The following is a 12,216-nucleotide window of genomic DNA, read 5'->3' on the forward strand; positions in this document are numbered from 1 at the left end:
GAGTCTACTGCCCCGTCACTATCTCCCATTACCTCTGGGAAAAAAATGACAATACGTTACAGAGTAGCCACACTCTTTTCTCGTAATTTCAAAAGTTTGATTAATGGTTTTTTAGCGACTTCCAAACAGCTTAAAAAAGTTGCTTGTGGACGACTGACCTCTCAGTGAAGGTTTTAGGGGGGAGGGACTCAATCTGGTCAAGGAATAGGGGGAAGAAGACCCACATGAAATTTTAAATACATCCAATTATAATAATTATTCAACCATCTATTTTACACAGCACATAAGAAAAAGTTTCATTAAAATTTCTAACCATATTTAGTAAATATGAGGATGATCCTTACTTTTGGTTATTTGGTTTTCAAATGTATTGTGACATCATGTTGAAGAAAAATATGTGAAGGGAAACCTAAAGTTCAACTAATGAGTTGATTTAAGAAGTGATGGGTTGACGAAGCTTTATGAAGCAGTGTCTTACTCTTTAGAGCTCAGTAGGTGGCGCCCTCAGTTTACAAATGAGTGAGTTTTCAATAGAAAAATTGGATTCAAAGTAGGAGGTTATAGAGGAGAGAGTGCCATCTTGTGGTCTCTGAAATTAATGGCAATGCTTCATGAAGCTTCACCAGCTGATCACGACTCCTAAGTTGCTCCCTTTTAAGTGAAATATTTACATTAGAAAATGTAATTAAAAACGTTTTATGTTTCTGAAGGTTTAATATTGTTTACAATAGTCACATCCACTCTGGTGTGATTGGTCAAGCATCAAGGTTTGTCACTGCGCATAATCATTCCAGCAGCCTTCATCTCCAAGGGACTCGTTGTATAAACAAACAAGCTCATTCGCTTTCATTTTAGGCAAGGGGAAAATTTTATAAAGTAATAACTGAAACACATGGTCATGATGAGGGACTTACCGCATCTTGGAGAGGAAGACTTCAACATTTGAAAGATGTCAAAAGAGTTGCCCTTTATCTAACACCTGAATCAAAGATACTTTAAAAACACGCATTCAATTTGTGATGACAAAAAAACAGCAACAACAGCCAAGATGCACATTTCACAGTTAAATGATCATTTCTTTATTTCCTGTTATGACTCCATGTATAAAATTCAAAATGTCATATACAGTAGTTGAAATAACTTTTTGACTCACTCACTTAACTTGGGCCATAGAAATTTTAAAACGGACGAAAACCTTTCAGACGTGACGACTGATCCACGTGATTGTCTTTTGATGCCGTCAAAGGTGGTCTCCGTTTGTCTAACGCTCATGGACTCAGTCACATGTTAAATAAATATATATTAAAGTTAATCCGAGGGGTTGGCATAAATAACACTATCATTAGGAAAATAAATAAGGGGGGAAACATAATGCAAGCAACATTTTAAAAATTGAATGGAACTAAACTAATATCTCAGATATTGATATCTACACACATGAGTCCCAGGTACCAGATCTATTATGACATCTTAATGACACCATGCATGTATCTGGCACTCTGAAGACTAAATAAAACAAAAAAAAAACTGCATTTTTTTCTTACCACTTATTTGTTTTTTCTTTAGAAAATATCATATTACATATATAAAGCTTCAAAATCAAACTGTAACTGTACAATATAAAATCTGTTGTTAATCCATTCTTTTCTAGAATCTATAAATGTCGACTTGCAGAACAAGGCAAACAGTAACTGTGAAGAAAAAACAACAAATACAACAATGATGATATAAAGGTAAAATTAAAATATGGCGCTTAAAAGTTTAACTCTGGTGTTTAAACGTTGAAACTGAATGACAAATACCTCCAAAAAATGAACACACATTTGACATTTAACAATATTGAGCTCACAGTCCTGTCTTGATAACTTCACTATGGTGCCATTGGAAATATTTATGTTTGTCTTTTTGTATTCCACTTCTTTCTTCCGTATTCGTGTTCATAAGCGAGAACAGTTCAGTGCAACGCTTTGTCCCTCCTTCTCTCCGGCTCTCGTTCCCTCCCTTTTATGAAGGCATTCAGGTGAGTTTCTGGAAAGTTCACTTACACATCCAGTGCCCCCATCCCCCCCCTACACAATATTCTTAATTGCATTCTCATTCAATTTCTCCATGTAGTCCCTGAGTTCCTTTGAGTCCCCGAGCTCAATGTCTGGACAAACCCATTTTATCTCGCTGGTCTGCATGAGCGCTAATGGGCTCAGAACTGGACATCCATTACTTGACTTGGCGTTTGAGAAAGTAGTGAACTTCACCCGCTTCCTCTTTGTCGTTGGTGAATCATTTTTGTGATCCCTTCCACTTATAGTGCAACTCTCCGGGCCGCCGCTGCCCCTTTGGATAACTCCGTTTAATAGATGGCTACCTTCCTCCAGGGCGCCACAGAGCTCATCTTGCTGCTGCTGCTGCAGGCATAGTCCTTCTTCTTGACCGAGCCAAACCCAGTCGTGAGCATGGGGCATTGTCTCTGGGGATTCCACAGAGAGCTGCTTGCTACGGTACTTATAGGTGTAAGAAATGCAGTTAATGAGAAAAACTAGAATAGCCAGACAGAAGACTCCCAGCAGGGCGTACATACCAATTTCCAGGTCTGTCAGACCACGTCGAGGTGGTGATTCCTCATTTGTGGTTCTGCTTCGAGGCAGCTCGGCCTGGTCTGGATATTCTGCAAATTCACTCGCAATCTTTGAACCACTGTCTGCTGACAAACGACCACCATTAGGTCTTGTCGGGATTTGGCCCTTGATGGGTGTCGACCCTCCGTTGACGGTCCCGGTGTTGCTGTCAGAGATGGATCCTCCATAGTTAGTCGATTCTGATTGCGTGAGTCGGTCTCCCGGTTGTCGGTGTCGCTCCTCAGACTGACCGAACGCCACTCTTATTTTGGCCATTCCAGTCGCTATGATGGTGCGTCGCTTCCCTTTCTGGCACTGTTCCGATTGGCTCATCTCAACACGCACCAGCGACCCCTGACCTTCACCCTTTGCGACAATAACGGGCCACCTCTGGTTTGATTTACGCTGCACTAGCACCACCCGTTCGTTCAGAGTGTTGGTTGAAAGGGTGAAGTGAGACGGGTGGTAGTTTTCCAGCGGCGTCGTGGAACCATCGGTGAACTGGAGCCAAGCGCTGATGAGAGACTCCTACGAATGAGACAGGAATTAGCACCAGTGAAACAGAAGCAACCGAGCTTGTTGACAACCCTAAAAATAACTTTGGAAACAATATTCTGCACTTTTCCCGCTAATGCGGAGACGCCTAGCGGAACCAAGCGTGATCCCTAATTATAGAAGAAAGGGGGACAATGGGAAAGAAGGGAAATTAGACTTTTCCTCAGAACGCTGCCAAATAACATTTTTTTTTTTCTCCGAGGAAGGATTCTATTCATTTGAAATTATAATTACAACAATCAAAGCACTGCTAAGTGGTTGTATATGCAAATCAAAGGGAGTCGTTCACAATATAACGACTGAATTCATGACTAAAATTACACAAAGATTGCCGCAGACGCCGAATTAACAATGTGTCAGGGGGGCTTTAGGATGACCTCTCTGACGGCTGTTTCACTTCATACAGCTTATATTCTATTGGCCCTTTTCTCTCTGGGTGACACAAGATCTTTGAAAAAAAATAGTCAATACATGGTATGTCATTTCGATTTTGCATCTTTAATTTCTGTAATTCGTGAAGTTCTTCTTGTGATGTAATCAATCATTTTTTATAGTTAATAAGTGAAAGCTTCCTCTTGTTTATTCATTTTAAATTTTGTTTTTCTTTTATTTGATGCAATTTAGTTGGTTTTTAACCTGGCAATTCATAAATTGCTCTACATTTTTATCTTCCTCGATGGTAGGTTCAGGCATGTATCTACAATTATTTATCCTAGTAGAGACTTTGTATTTTGCTATTACTATTAGCTATTTAACAATTTGGAGCCTATTTTCTTGATAATGCCCATGTTAAATCAGTAATTCCCTTTTATTAAATACAAGCTTTAATTATTGCAGTGCATTATGGGAGTTTTTATTAAATAATAGTCATAGGCCGTATTTCATTTTATATGACCTGAAAATTGCCTGCAGCCCCCCTGCCTGCAAGATAGATATAAAAATAAGGGGTTATTATTTTTAAAGGTTTAGAATTGCGTTTCAATTATTTACAAATATGCAAGTGTATCTGAACCACCACAGAATAGTTCAGGAACATGTGTAGCCTTCAAAAGCTCTCTGCACACACATGCATTTTGCAAAGTCCTGCTACATTTACGATTTGTGTATGACTAACAGGATTTATTTTTAAATTTTAAATTTGTTGCGAGTAGTAGTAGTAGTAGTAGTAACAGTCCTGCCAGTAGATTGTAGATTCACATCGGAATCGGTCGGACTTGAACATGAAGTGGTTGTTACCAGTGGTTGTTCTTATGAATTTAAAATAAATAGATCTGGAGCTCACAGCGATGTTGGCAAGTTAAGCATCATTGTAGATCTCACACAAGTGAGAACATGACATAAAAGCTGTATTGAGTTATTCATTTTTATATTCGTAGTATGTTTAAACTTAAAAAAAAAAATCCTTTACAAAATGTTTTGTTCAGCTTAGCTGAATTGATTGATTTCACCTGCTGGCGGGACTGTACCGTTGCAAATAATACATTCACAGACAATTACCGAACTCCTAACTCTTGCAGGAATGTCGCAAAAGTCACGTTTGTGAGGGAAACCGAAGTTTTAGAACTAATTTTTGATGGACTGTTTTGAGATTCTGCCTATTTATTCGGAATCACAAATTCGTAAATCTAGTAACACATTACACGATCACGGAACAGATACCCTTATATATATATATTTACTATACATTCATGCTTTTCTGAACAACTATAACCCTAAAGAAGCTACCTAATCACAAACTCCATGTAACATAATTTCAGACGAATAAAAAGATCCTGAGACAACAGTCGTCATTACTGTCTCCTGTTATATGTTTAAGTAGTTTATTAGCTCCAAGTAAAAAAAAAGAAAGAAATGTATTTCCCCACATTCCCATCCAGGCTGACAGTTATTCTTAGCTTGTCTAGAGGGGCTTTGTGTGTAGGGAGAGCCCGTCAATGTAATGAGAACTGCAAGGACTAAATCTGGACTTTGAGAATGGCTTTTATTTTAATAGAAATACAGTTTGTACCTGTTTGAGAGAATGAATGACTTCCTGCGTGGTCGTCGTGGCCACGATGGCGCTGTTACTTCCTTGGCTGAGATGCAAGGACAGAGAGAGTCCAGATACCAGCTGCAGCCCAAGCTCTGTCACACTCACTTTATCGTCCACCACCGAGATGCTCTTCTCCGCCACGACCTCTGATGTCAGAGGGGAGAGCACCTGTAACACACAGGGAATTTAGAACCATAAGAACAGACTCGTTGGCCCATTTCCTTTAAATCATCTTTATTGTTGGAACAATAACTTGATTTTATTTTGCAAACACATCATCGTATTCCAGTCACACATCCGCCTCCCTGGTGATTTGCCAGAGGTGTGAGCATGTAAACAGTCGTGAATTTGTTATGAGACGTGGATCCCTCCCTTCCGCTTCAATTAGGCCGCCCGTCTCTCCTGCCGCCGCCCCACATGGCCGCAGTTACCAGCCATAATGAACTGTCAACAACGATCACTGCCTCATTTGTACCGACACCCACGCCTGTTTTCACCGCACTTTGCCTATTACATAATGCCTTTTTTTAGGTTTTTTTTTAGAAACCCTCAGAAAAGGATAGTCTTGAATGTTCAAGGGTAAAACACAAATTATAGCGAGCGTCTGAGCTTATGCAAATATATAAGACCAAACACTTTTAATCCCTGAGGCTGTTTGTAATCGGGATCATCAGGATAATAAAACAATAGTCTGGAGGAGATGATTCATCCATACCAGTCTTTGTAAGACGAGGGGCCCAGATTGGATCACAACTTCTGCTTCATTTTGAAATATAACTTATTTTTTTGAAAATGAAAAGTTGCCATTATCTAATAGAAGTAAAAATAAAAAAAATCTAAAGCCTTTAAATCAAATCAAACTAAAGTGACCTTTATATAATTGCCGTTCTAAGAGGGTTAGCAAAAAAGGATTATAAATGTCAACAACAGTTAGATCTATTCTTGACATATCTTGACACACAACAGGTTTGATACTTACTTAAGTGAACTTCTTTAATCTTGGAATTAAAGTCATTAAGGAGCAACAGAGAGTCTTGTGTCAAAGTTGTTTCATTCCTGTTATTAGTGATTGAGCTTCAGGAAGCTTCATGAAGCAGTGTCATTATTAGAGCTCAGTAGGTGGCGCCCTAAGTTAAAAAAAAAATGAGACCAGGCTTCAATAGAATAGTTGTTCTAAGCAATAAATTGTAAAGCAGAGAGTGATCTAGACAGTGCTATAAAATGATGACTGTTTCACGAAGCTTCATCAGCCCTTGTGCTGTATATGTTACTGTTGCATCAGGTCAAGTTTGGGTATCAGGTTCATTTATTGACTTGCGGCCTGACAAGTTGTTAATGACACACACTATGTTTATCTTCAGTAGAGATCATATAGCGTTTTCTTTTCAATACAAGCAACTTTTTTTTATATTAAAATTGACCGATAATATATGCCATACATGTGTTACACACTGAATGGAAATGTTCTGCTTGAACAGTTACATTAATGTGCTTAACATTAAACATAAACGATATTATGTTTGTTCCTTTACAACTGTAAATCGCAATAATTAAATTTTACATGTTCTCATTAGTGTTGGAGTCATGGTGTATTGTATGACACACAGAGATGGACAAGCGTTAAAGCAGAGCAATTAAAAACGATTGGAACACATCACTGAGCACCGAGACGAGAGTCTCTTAAGAGGTCAAAAAGGCTACAACAAAAACAAACACTGGTAAAATAATAGATTTGTTTTGACAAGGCAACACATTAATTGAGCGAAACCGCTCAGATATTAGACTTGATGTGACTTGCCATTCCCACCTTTAGACCCTCAATTGCTCTTCACTCTAAACTTCCGACTTGAATTTCTATCTTGATATCGAAGGGCGTTTAGTGCCTGACCTGCATTGACACCTGGTATGAACCAACAATATTAAATAAAGTCCAGGGTGTCTCAGGTCACTGTAGTCTGAAACTTCTACAGAAGTTAAGCCCAAAAGAAAAAAAAAACGTTTAGGGGGTGAAATAACTTTTCATTCCACCTCTTATCTTATTGCTTGCTTGAGTGTTTAACTCTTGTTATTAATAATGGGAGTTATATCATCATATATTAATTTATTAATTGCTCATCTGTCTCTGACAAAAACGGAATATCTACCTGGTGATTAACCATGCTTAAAACATTTGGCTTTAAACGTTGTTGTTAAATAGCATATGCTCTTAAGCAGATTTATACGATAAAATGGTTATGAGTTCTGAAGTCTTCATAACTTCAGGTACTAGTACAAATATAGTTTTAGGTACAGGCACAACTAATACAGAATCAAGACAGTGAACTGTAACACATTTTTTGTTATTAATAAGTGTTCTTTGGAAGCAGGTTGATGCTAGTAAAGCTAATGACGTTGACCTTTTGTGAGGTAATTTTCCAACTATTGCCATTTGAGTGTCTCTTAAATAGATCTTGGACCTCTATTGTACTCATTAGTATGTGTCTGTTTGCACAAAACTGTCATTTTTTTTTTTTATATTTACATTAAAAAATGTGCTTAAGCCCTGCCCACAGAATACAATTTGTTTTCTGGAGATTTAATCGTGATAACCATAACCACGCCCCTTCTGCTGTGATTGGTCAAACAGGGAGGTTCGTCATTGAGCGTCATCAATCCTGGAAGTCTCCACCTCCAAGGGACTCGTTGTATTTGCCCTTTAAGTACTGGTGGTCTCTTACATACTACAGACACATATTATAAATGTTACCAATTCTAAAAAGACTTGGCGAAAGCCCTATATTTAAAAATATGTTTTTTTTTGAGACACCAAACTTCACTCAACGTCACATCAACAACTTTATCTACAGCAATGCGACAGAGAAAGTGTTTTGATATGGCTGATGCACTTGGCTGGGCACTGTTTGGAAGTTAAAAAAACAAGAATTTTTAACGTCGCTGTTACCCTATTCACATACCATGAGGAACCAGAAACAGCATCTTAAATCCAAACAGATTAGGCCTTTAAGGACTTTACGTATAACACTCATGAGGTGCAGTTATATCTTTACATTAATACTTTCTAAAGAGGAAGTGCTTAAAAAAAAAAACATTTTAGATTCACACAGCTGGCATTTTGCGCATTTTTCTCTTGCAGTGATGGTAAAATTCTGTAAGAGGCTTCACCTTCATGTTACTTTATGTAATTGACATTTTAAAGTAAAGGTGGGATCACTGACTACAGCCGACCATAATAAATGCTAAAATGCCACCTGCTGCTTAATGTGTTTTTGTCAACAATTGGAAATAGGGAAGCAGGTCTTGCCTTTTTTAAAAGCTCTTTCTCATCAGTTGTTGTGCAGAGATGCTTAAAAAATAATTCTTATTGGACGTTGGATTCAACATAAGCACATTCTGCAAAAAAATGTAACAATTAAATCAGAACTTTCGATTTCCATTCAAAAAAGAGAAAAACTAAGAGTGAAAAGCAACCAATGCAGGATTGACTGTATATATTTCTCTACTCTTAATTTAGTTTTTCTTTAATGGTCTAAAAGTGTGTATTTTTAACATATTTTTGTAGGAAAAGTAGGAAGCAATGGTATCCAAGAAGCCAACCACAGTCAGCAGTGGGAGAGGGAAATGATTTTAGGTCAAAACACATTTTTAAGTAAAGAAGTTGGTTTCTTGCTCTTTTAACTTTGAAGCAGCATGTCATTGAGGGAGAGCCGATCCTGATCAAGGCTCACTTCAAACATTTCAATGCTGCGTATGTTCTTATAACCAGTGCAAAGCCAGAGAAGTTTTTACTTATGGAGGTTTTTGGATGTCCTGCAGACTATCATCGAACTACACAGAAATGCAAATTCTGGTAGCCACCACGCAGAACCAATTACATGTCCTCACATGTGAAGGAGGATGCATCCAGACCGTGGACACGTTTCTTGGTCCCAGTTGAAAGAGGAGTCTTGCAGACAGTACCTTCTGCTTTTTCTACTCATCATTTGTCAGGGTTAGGTTAGGTTAGGTAGAACTTTATTTATCCCTAACCTAACCTAACTCTGAGAAATGATGAGTAGAACAAACAGAAGGAGATTGAGACTCAAAAACATCACCATCTAATTATCATAATCATGTGGTTAAAAGTGTTATTTTTTTTACAGTTAAATTAATAATAAATTGTGAAAAGAACTAAATAATAACTGAAGGTAAACCAGTACACTTTACTTTTAAGAGTTTCCACAACTTTTTAAGAGTTTCCACAATTTCCACTACTAGTATTTTACTGTAAATTTGAATTGATTTATTGTTAAAGGGCATCTAATGACCAACTCTTATGATTAACGAGTTTCAAATGTTAAATTCTTCCTCTCAAAGATGAAATTATTCCCTAAATATCACAATGTTTTGAAGTTATTACTTTATAAAAATCTCCCCCGAAGCCCATTATGTTGTATTAAAAGCTTCACTCCTCCTCCAGCCAGTTGAAATCACGGCACACTCTGTTTATACAATGAGTCCCTTGGAAGTGGAGACTTCCAGGATTAATGACACACAGTGACAAACCACAATGCTTGACCAATCACAGCAGAGTGGGTGTGGTGATAGTAAACAAGACTTAATCTAAAGAAAAAAGTGTTTTCATTTGGCAAGGCCCATTTTCTAATGTAAATATTTCAATGAAAAAAAGAGTTTTGCACAAACACGAAAGAAAGACACATTCTGATGAGTATAATAGACATCCAAGATCTATTTAAGAGACATTTAGTCAACACACTAGTTGCTGTTTAGCAATGTATCTTAGATGGCCACAGGTGGAAGAGGTTTAATGTTGAAAGAAAGAATTGACTAGACTTGATCAACAAATATATATTGCCTTATCTTCAAAACAAACAATGGCTCAATAAGTGAATACATATACAACCTGAAGTTTGGTGGTTCCTGCCCTCAGTCCAATCACGACGTGGTCATTCAGCAACTGGGCGAACCTTGTGTCCTCCACCTTCAAGAAGTCTTTCACCAGCTGGGTGACTTCCACCTGCCAGTCACTTCCCAGCAGGACGTTCTGCTGGTCCGGTCCGTCCTCTTCAACGCCTGCTGCTGGTTGAGCCACAAACTGCGTGAGCACACGCAGAGTAGTGCTCTGGTACTGGGCTACACAGGTAGTCTCCGGCCTCTCCGACGAATCCGCACCCTCCGTGTTGTCCGTGACTCTTTCATACCTGGACAAAATGGAAAAAACCGAAGGCGGGTTAGTGGAATAAAATTCTTCATAATGGACTTCAAATGAAAGATTTAAAATCAATCCTGGAAACCTGAACCCTCTGCTTTATTTACTGCAGCATAGTGCTTTCCTTCAGCGCCGCTGCAGGTTTTTTCTGACCTACGAAAACACTTCCAGCAAATTTAAGAAAATCCATTAAAAACAGCTTGCAGAGACAAACGGCTGCCTTGCTCGCTTTCTCATTTTCTTGAAAAGGACAAGTGACATTTCACCATATGGCTGCCATTTATTTTGCTCCAGGCGTACACATACAGCATCTCAGATCATGCATTTTAAAGCAAATGAACATTTGCGCAAAAAATATCTGGAACTTTTTTAGACTTCTCTGTTTTAGGACTTGAATTAGATTTCTTTTTCCTATATATTGAGTGTCTCTTGACCAGGTGCAAGCTTTAGAATGCCCAGAAATTTGGTGAGAAAATTGACAAGTTAAGACAGGGACTGAGTAAGTAATTGAGTCTGTAAAGGCTCGGAATGCCAAAGATAACGTATTGTCAAGAAGTTGCTAAACCTTTTGGGGTTATTTCATTTTAACTCTATTCAAAGTGAAAATGCTAAGATTTGCATGAATTCCCTCCACTAAAGTTGAAATTGGGCTGACCTTGATGGTGGTATTACAATTTAACACATCAAGAAGGTTGCCAGTTCGCTTCCAGGTCGGGAGGGAGCCAACTTGTGACTTTTCTGTGTGGAGTTTTTGAATGTTTTCGCCGTGTTGCGTGGGTTTACTCATGGTACTCCGGTTTACTCCCACAGTCCAAAAAAATACAGAGGTTGATCGGGAACTTGGGGAAATTGTCCATAGGTATGAGTGTGTGTGAATGGTTGTGTCTTCATGTGCCCTGCAACAGGCTGGCGTCCTGTCTAGGGTGTCCCCTGCCTTTCGCCTGAAAAAACTGGGATAGGCTCTTGTTGTGCAAAGCGCTAAATAATCCTTCAAAGTGTCTTAGTATGATATTGTTAAGCTTCAAAGCCTGACTATGGAGCCTCTGGGAGAAATACAAGGAAGCTGTACTGCGCCTGAAATTCTAGATGACATTATATTTGAAAACTTGTTAATTAATTTAGGTGCCTTATATTATAATGTGACTTGTAGTCTGAAAAATAACGATGAATTGCGGGCCTTTGGGTAACCTTTACCCTGAAATTACACAAGAGTTAAGAGTTTATTGTGATGATGGATTTTGGTTCCCTTATACATTAAGAAATATATCTTCATTAAGAGAATGATAATGATGAAAATGACTTTAAGAAATCTATTTATAATAGTTTTTGTTGAGACTGCATTGATATTGTGGGAGAAATATAACGAATTATCATTATGTGAGATAAAAAAAAAATATATATATATATATATACTGTATATATACCTTCTAGGAAATATGTAATAGTAGTTTATAGAATCAAAATGAATAAAATATTTAAAGCATGGGCAGAAACAAAAAATAAAATCATATATATTTAAATAATACATATTTTTTAATAATTTACGTATGCGGGATATTTCATAATGATGTTTTAAAATTTTAACTCATTTACTTAAGATGTTAATTTCAAAAGAATCATGATACTTTTATCGTCTCTTAAAAGTAGAAATAAATGAATGTTTAAAGATACTCTGTGTGCAAAGCTATTGTGAGCACCTTATAGTGTGACAGATGAAGTACTAATGATACACTAAAATCAATTTAAATGCAACCTATGTTTCCACAAACACATTCTTTATCTCTAACCTTTATTAACTGGACCATTTGGCA

The 12,216-nt window shown here is 37.7% G+C and overlaps 1 protein-coding gene across 1 annotated transcript in view; it reads right to left on the reverse strand.

The window, feature by feature from the left end:
* Window positions 1-1,178: 1,178 nt before the first annotated feature.
* The window catches only part of LOC148079687 (transmembrane protein 132C-like), a 158,396-nt gene continuing 147,358 nt past the window's right edge, over window positions 1,179-12,216 (reverse strand). Inside the window, exons 8-10 of the mRNA XM_087791342.1 lie at window positions 10,100-10,397; window positions 5,176-5,367; window positions 1,179-3,140 (exon numbers count right to left, since the gene is read on the reverse strand). Coding sequence (XP_087647468.1) covers window positions 2,070-3,140; window positions 5,176-5,367; window positions 10,100-10,397 — 1,561 coding nt within the window. The 3' untranslated portion in view covers window positions 1,179-2,069. The remainder of the gene's footprint in view (window positions 3,141-5,175; window positions 5,368-10,099; window positions 10,398-12,216) is intronic.

This window comes from Callionymus lyra, chromosome 5 (genome assembly GCF_982586985.1).
Source record: "Callionymus lyra chromosome 5, fCalLyr1.hap1.1, whole genome shotgun sequence".
NCBI classification, from domain to species: Eukaryota; Metazoa; Chordata; class Actinopteri; order Syngnathiformes; family Callionymidae; genus Callionymus; species Callionymus lyra.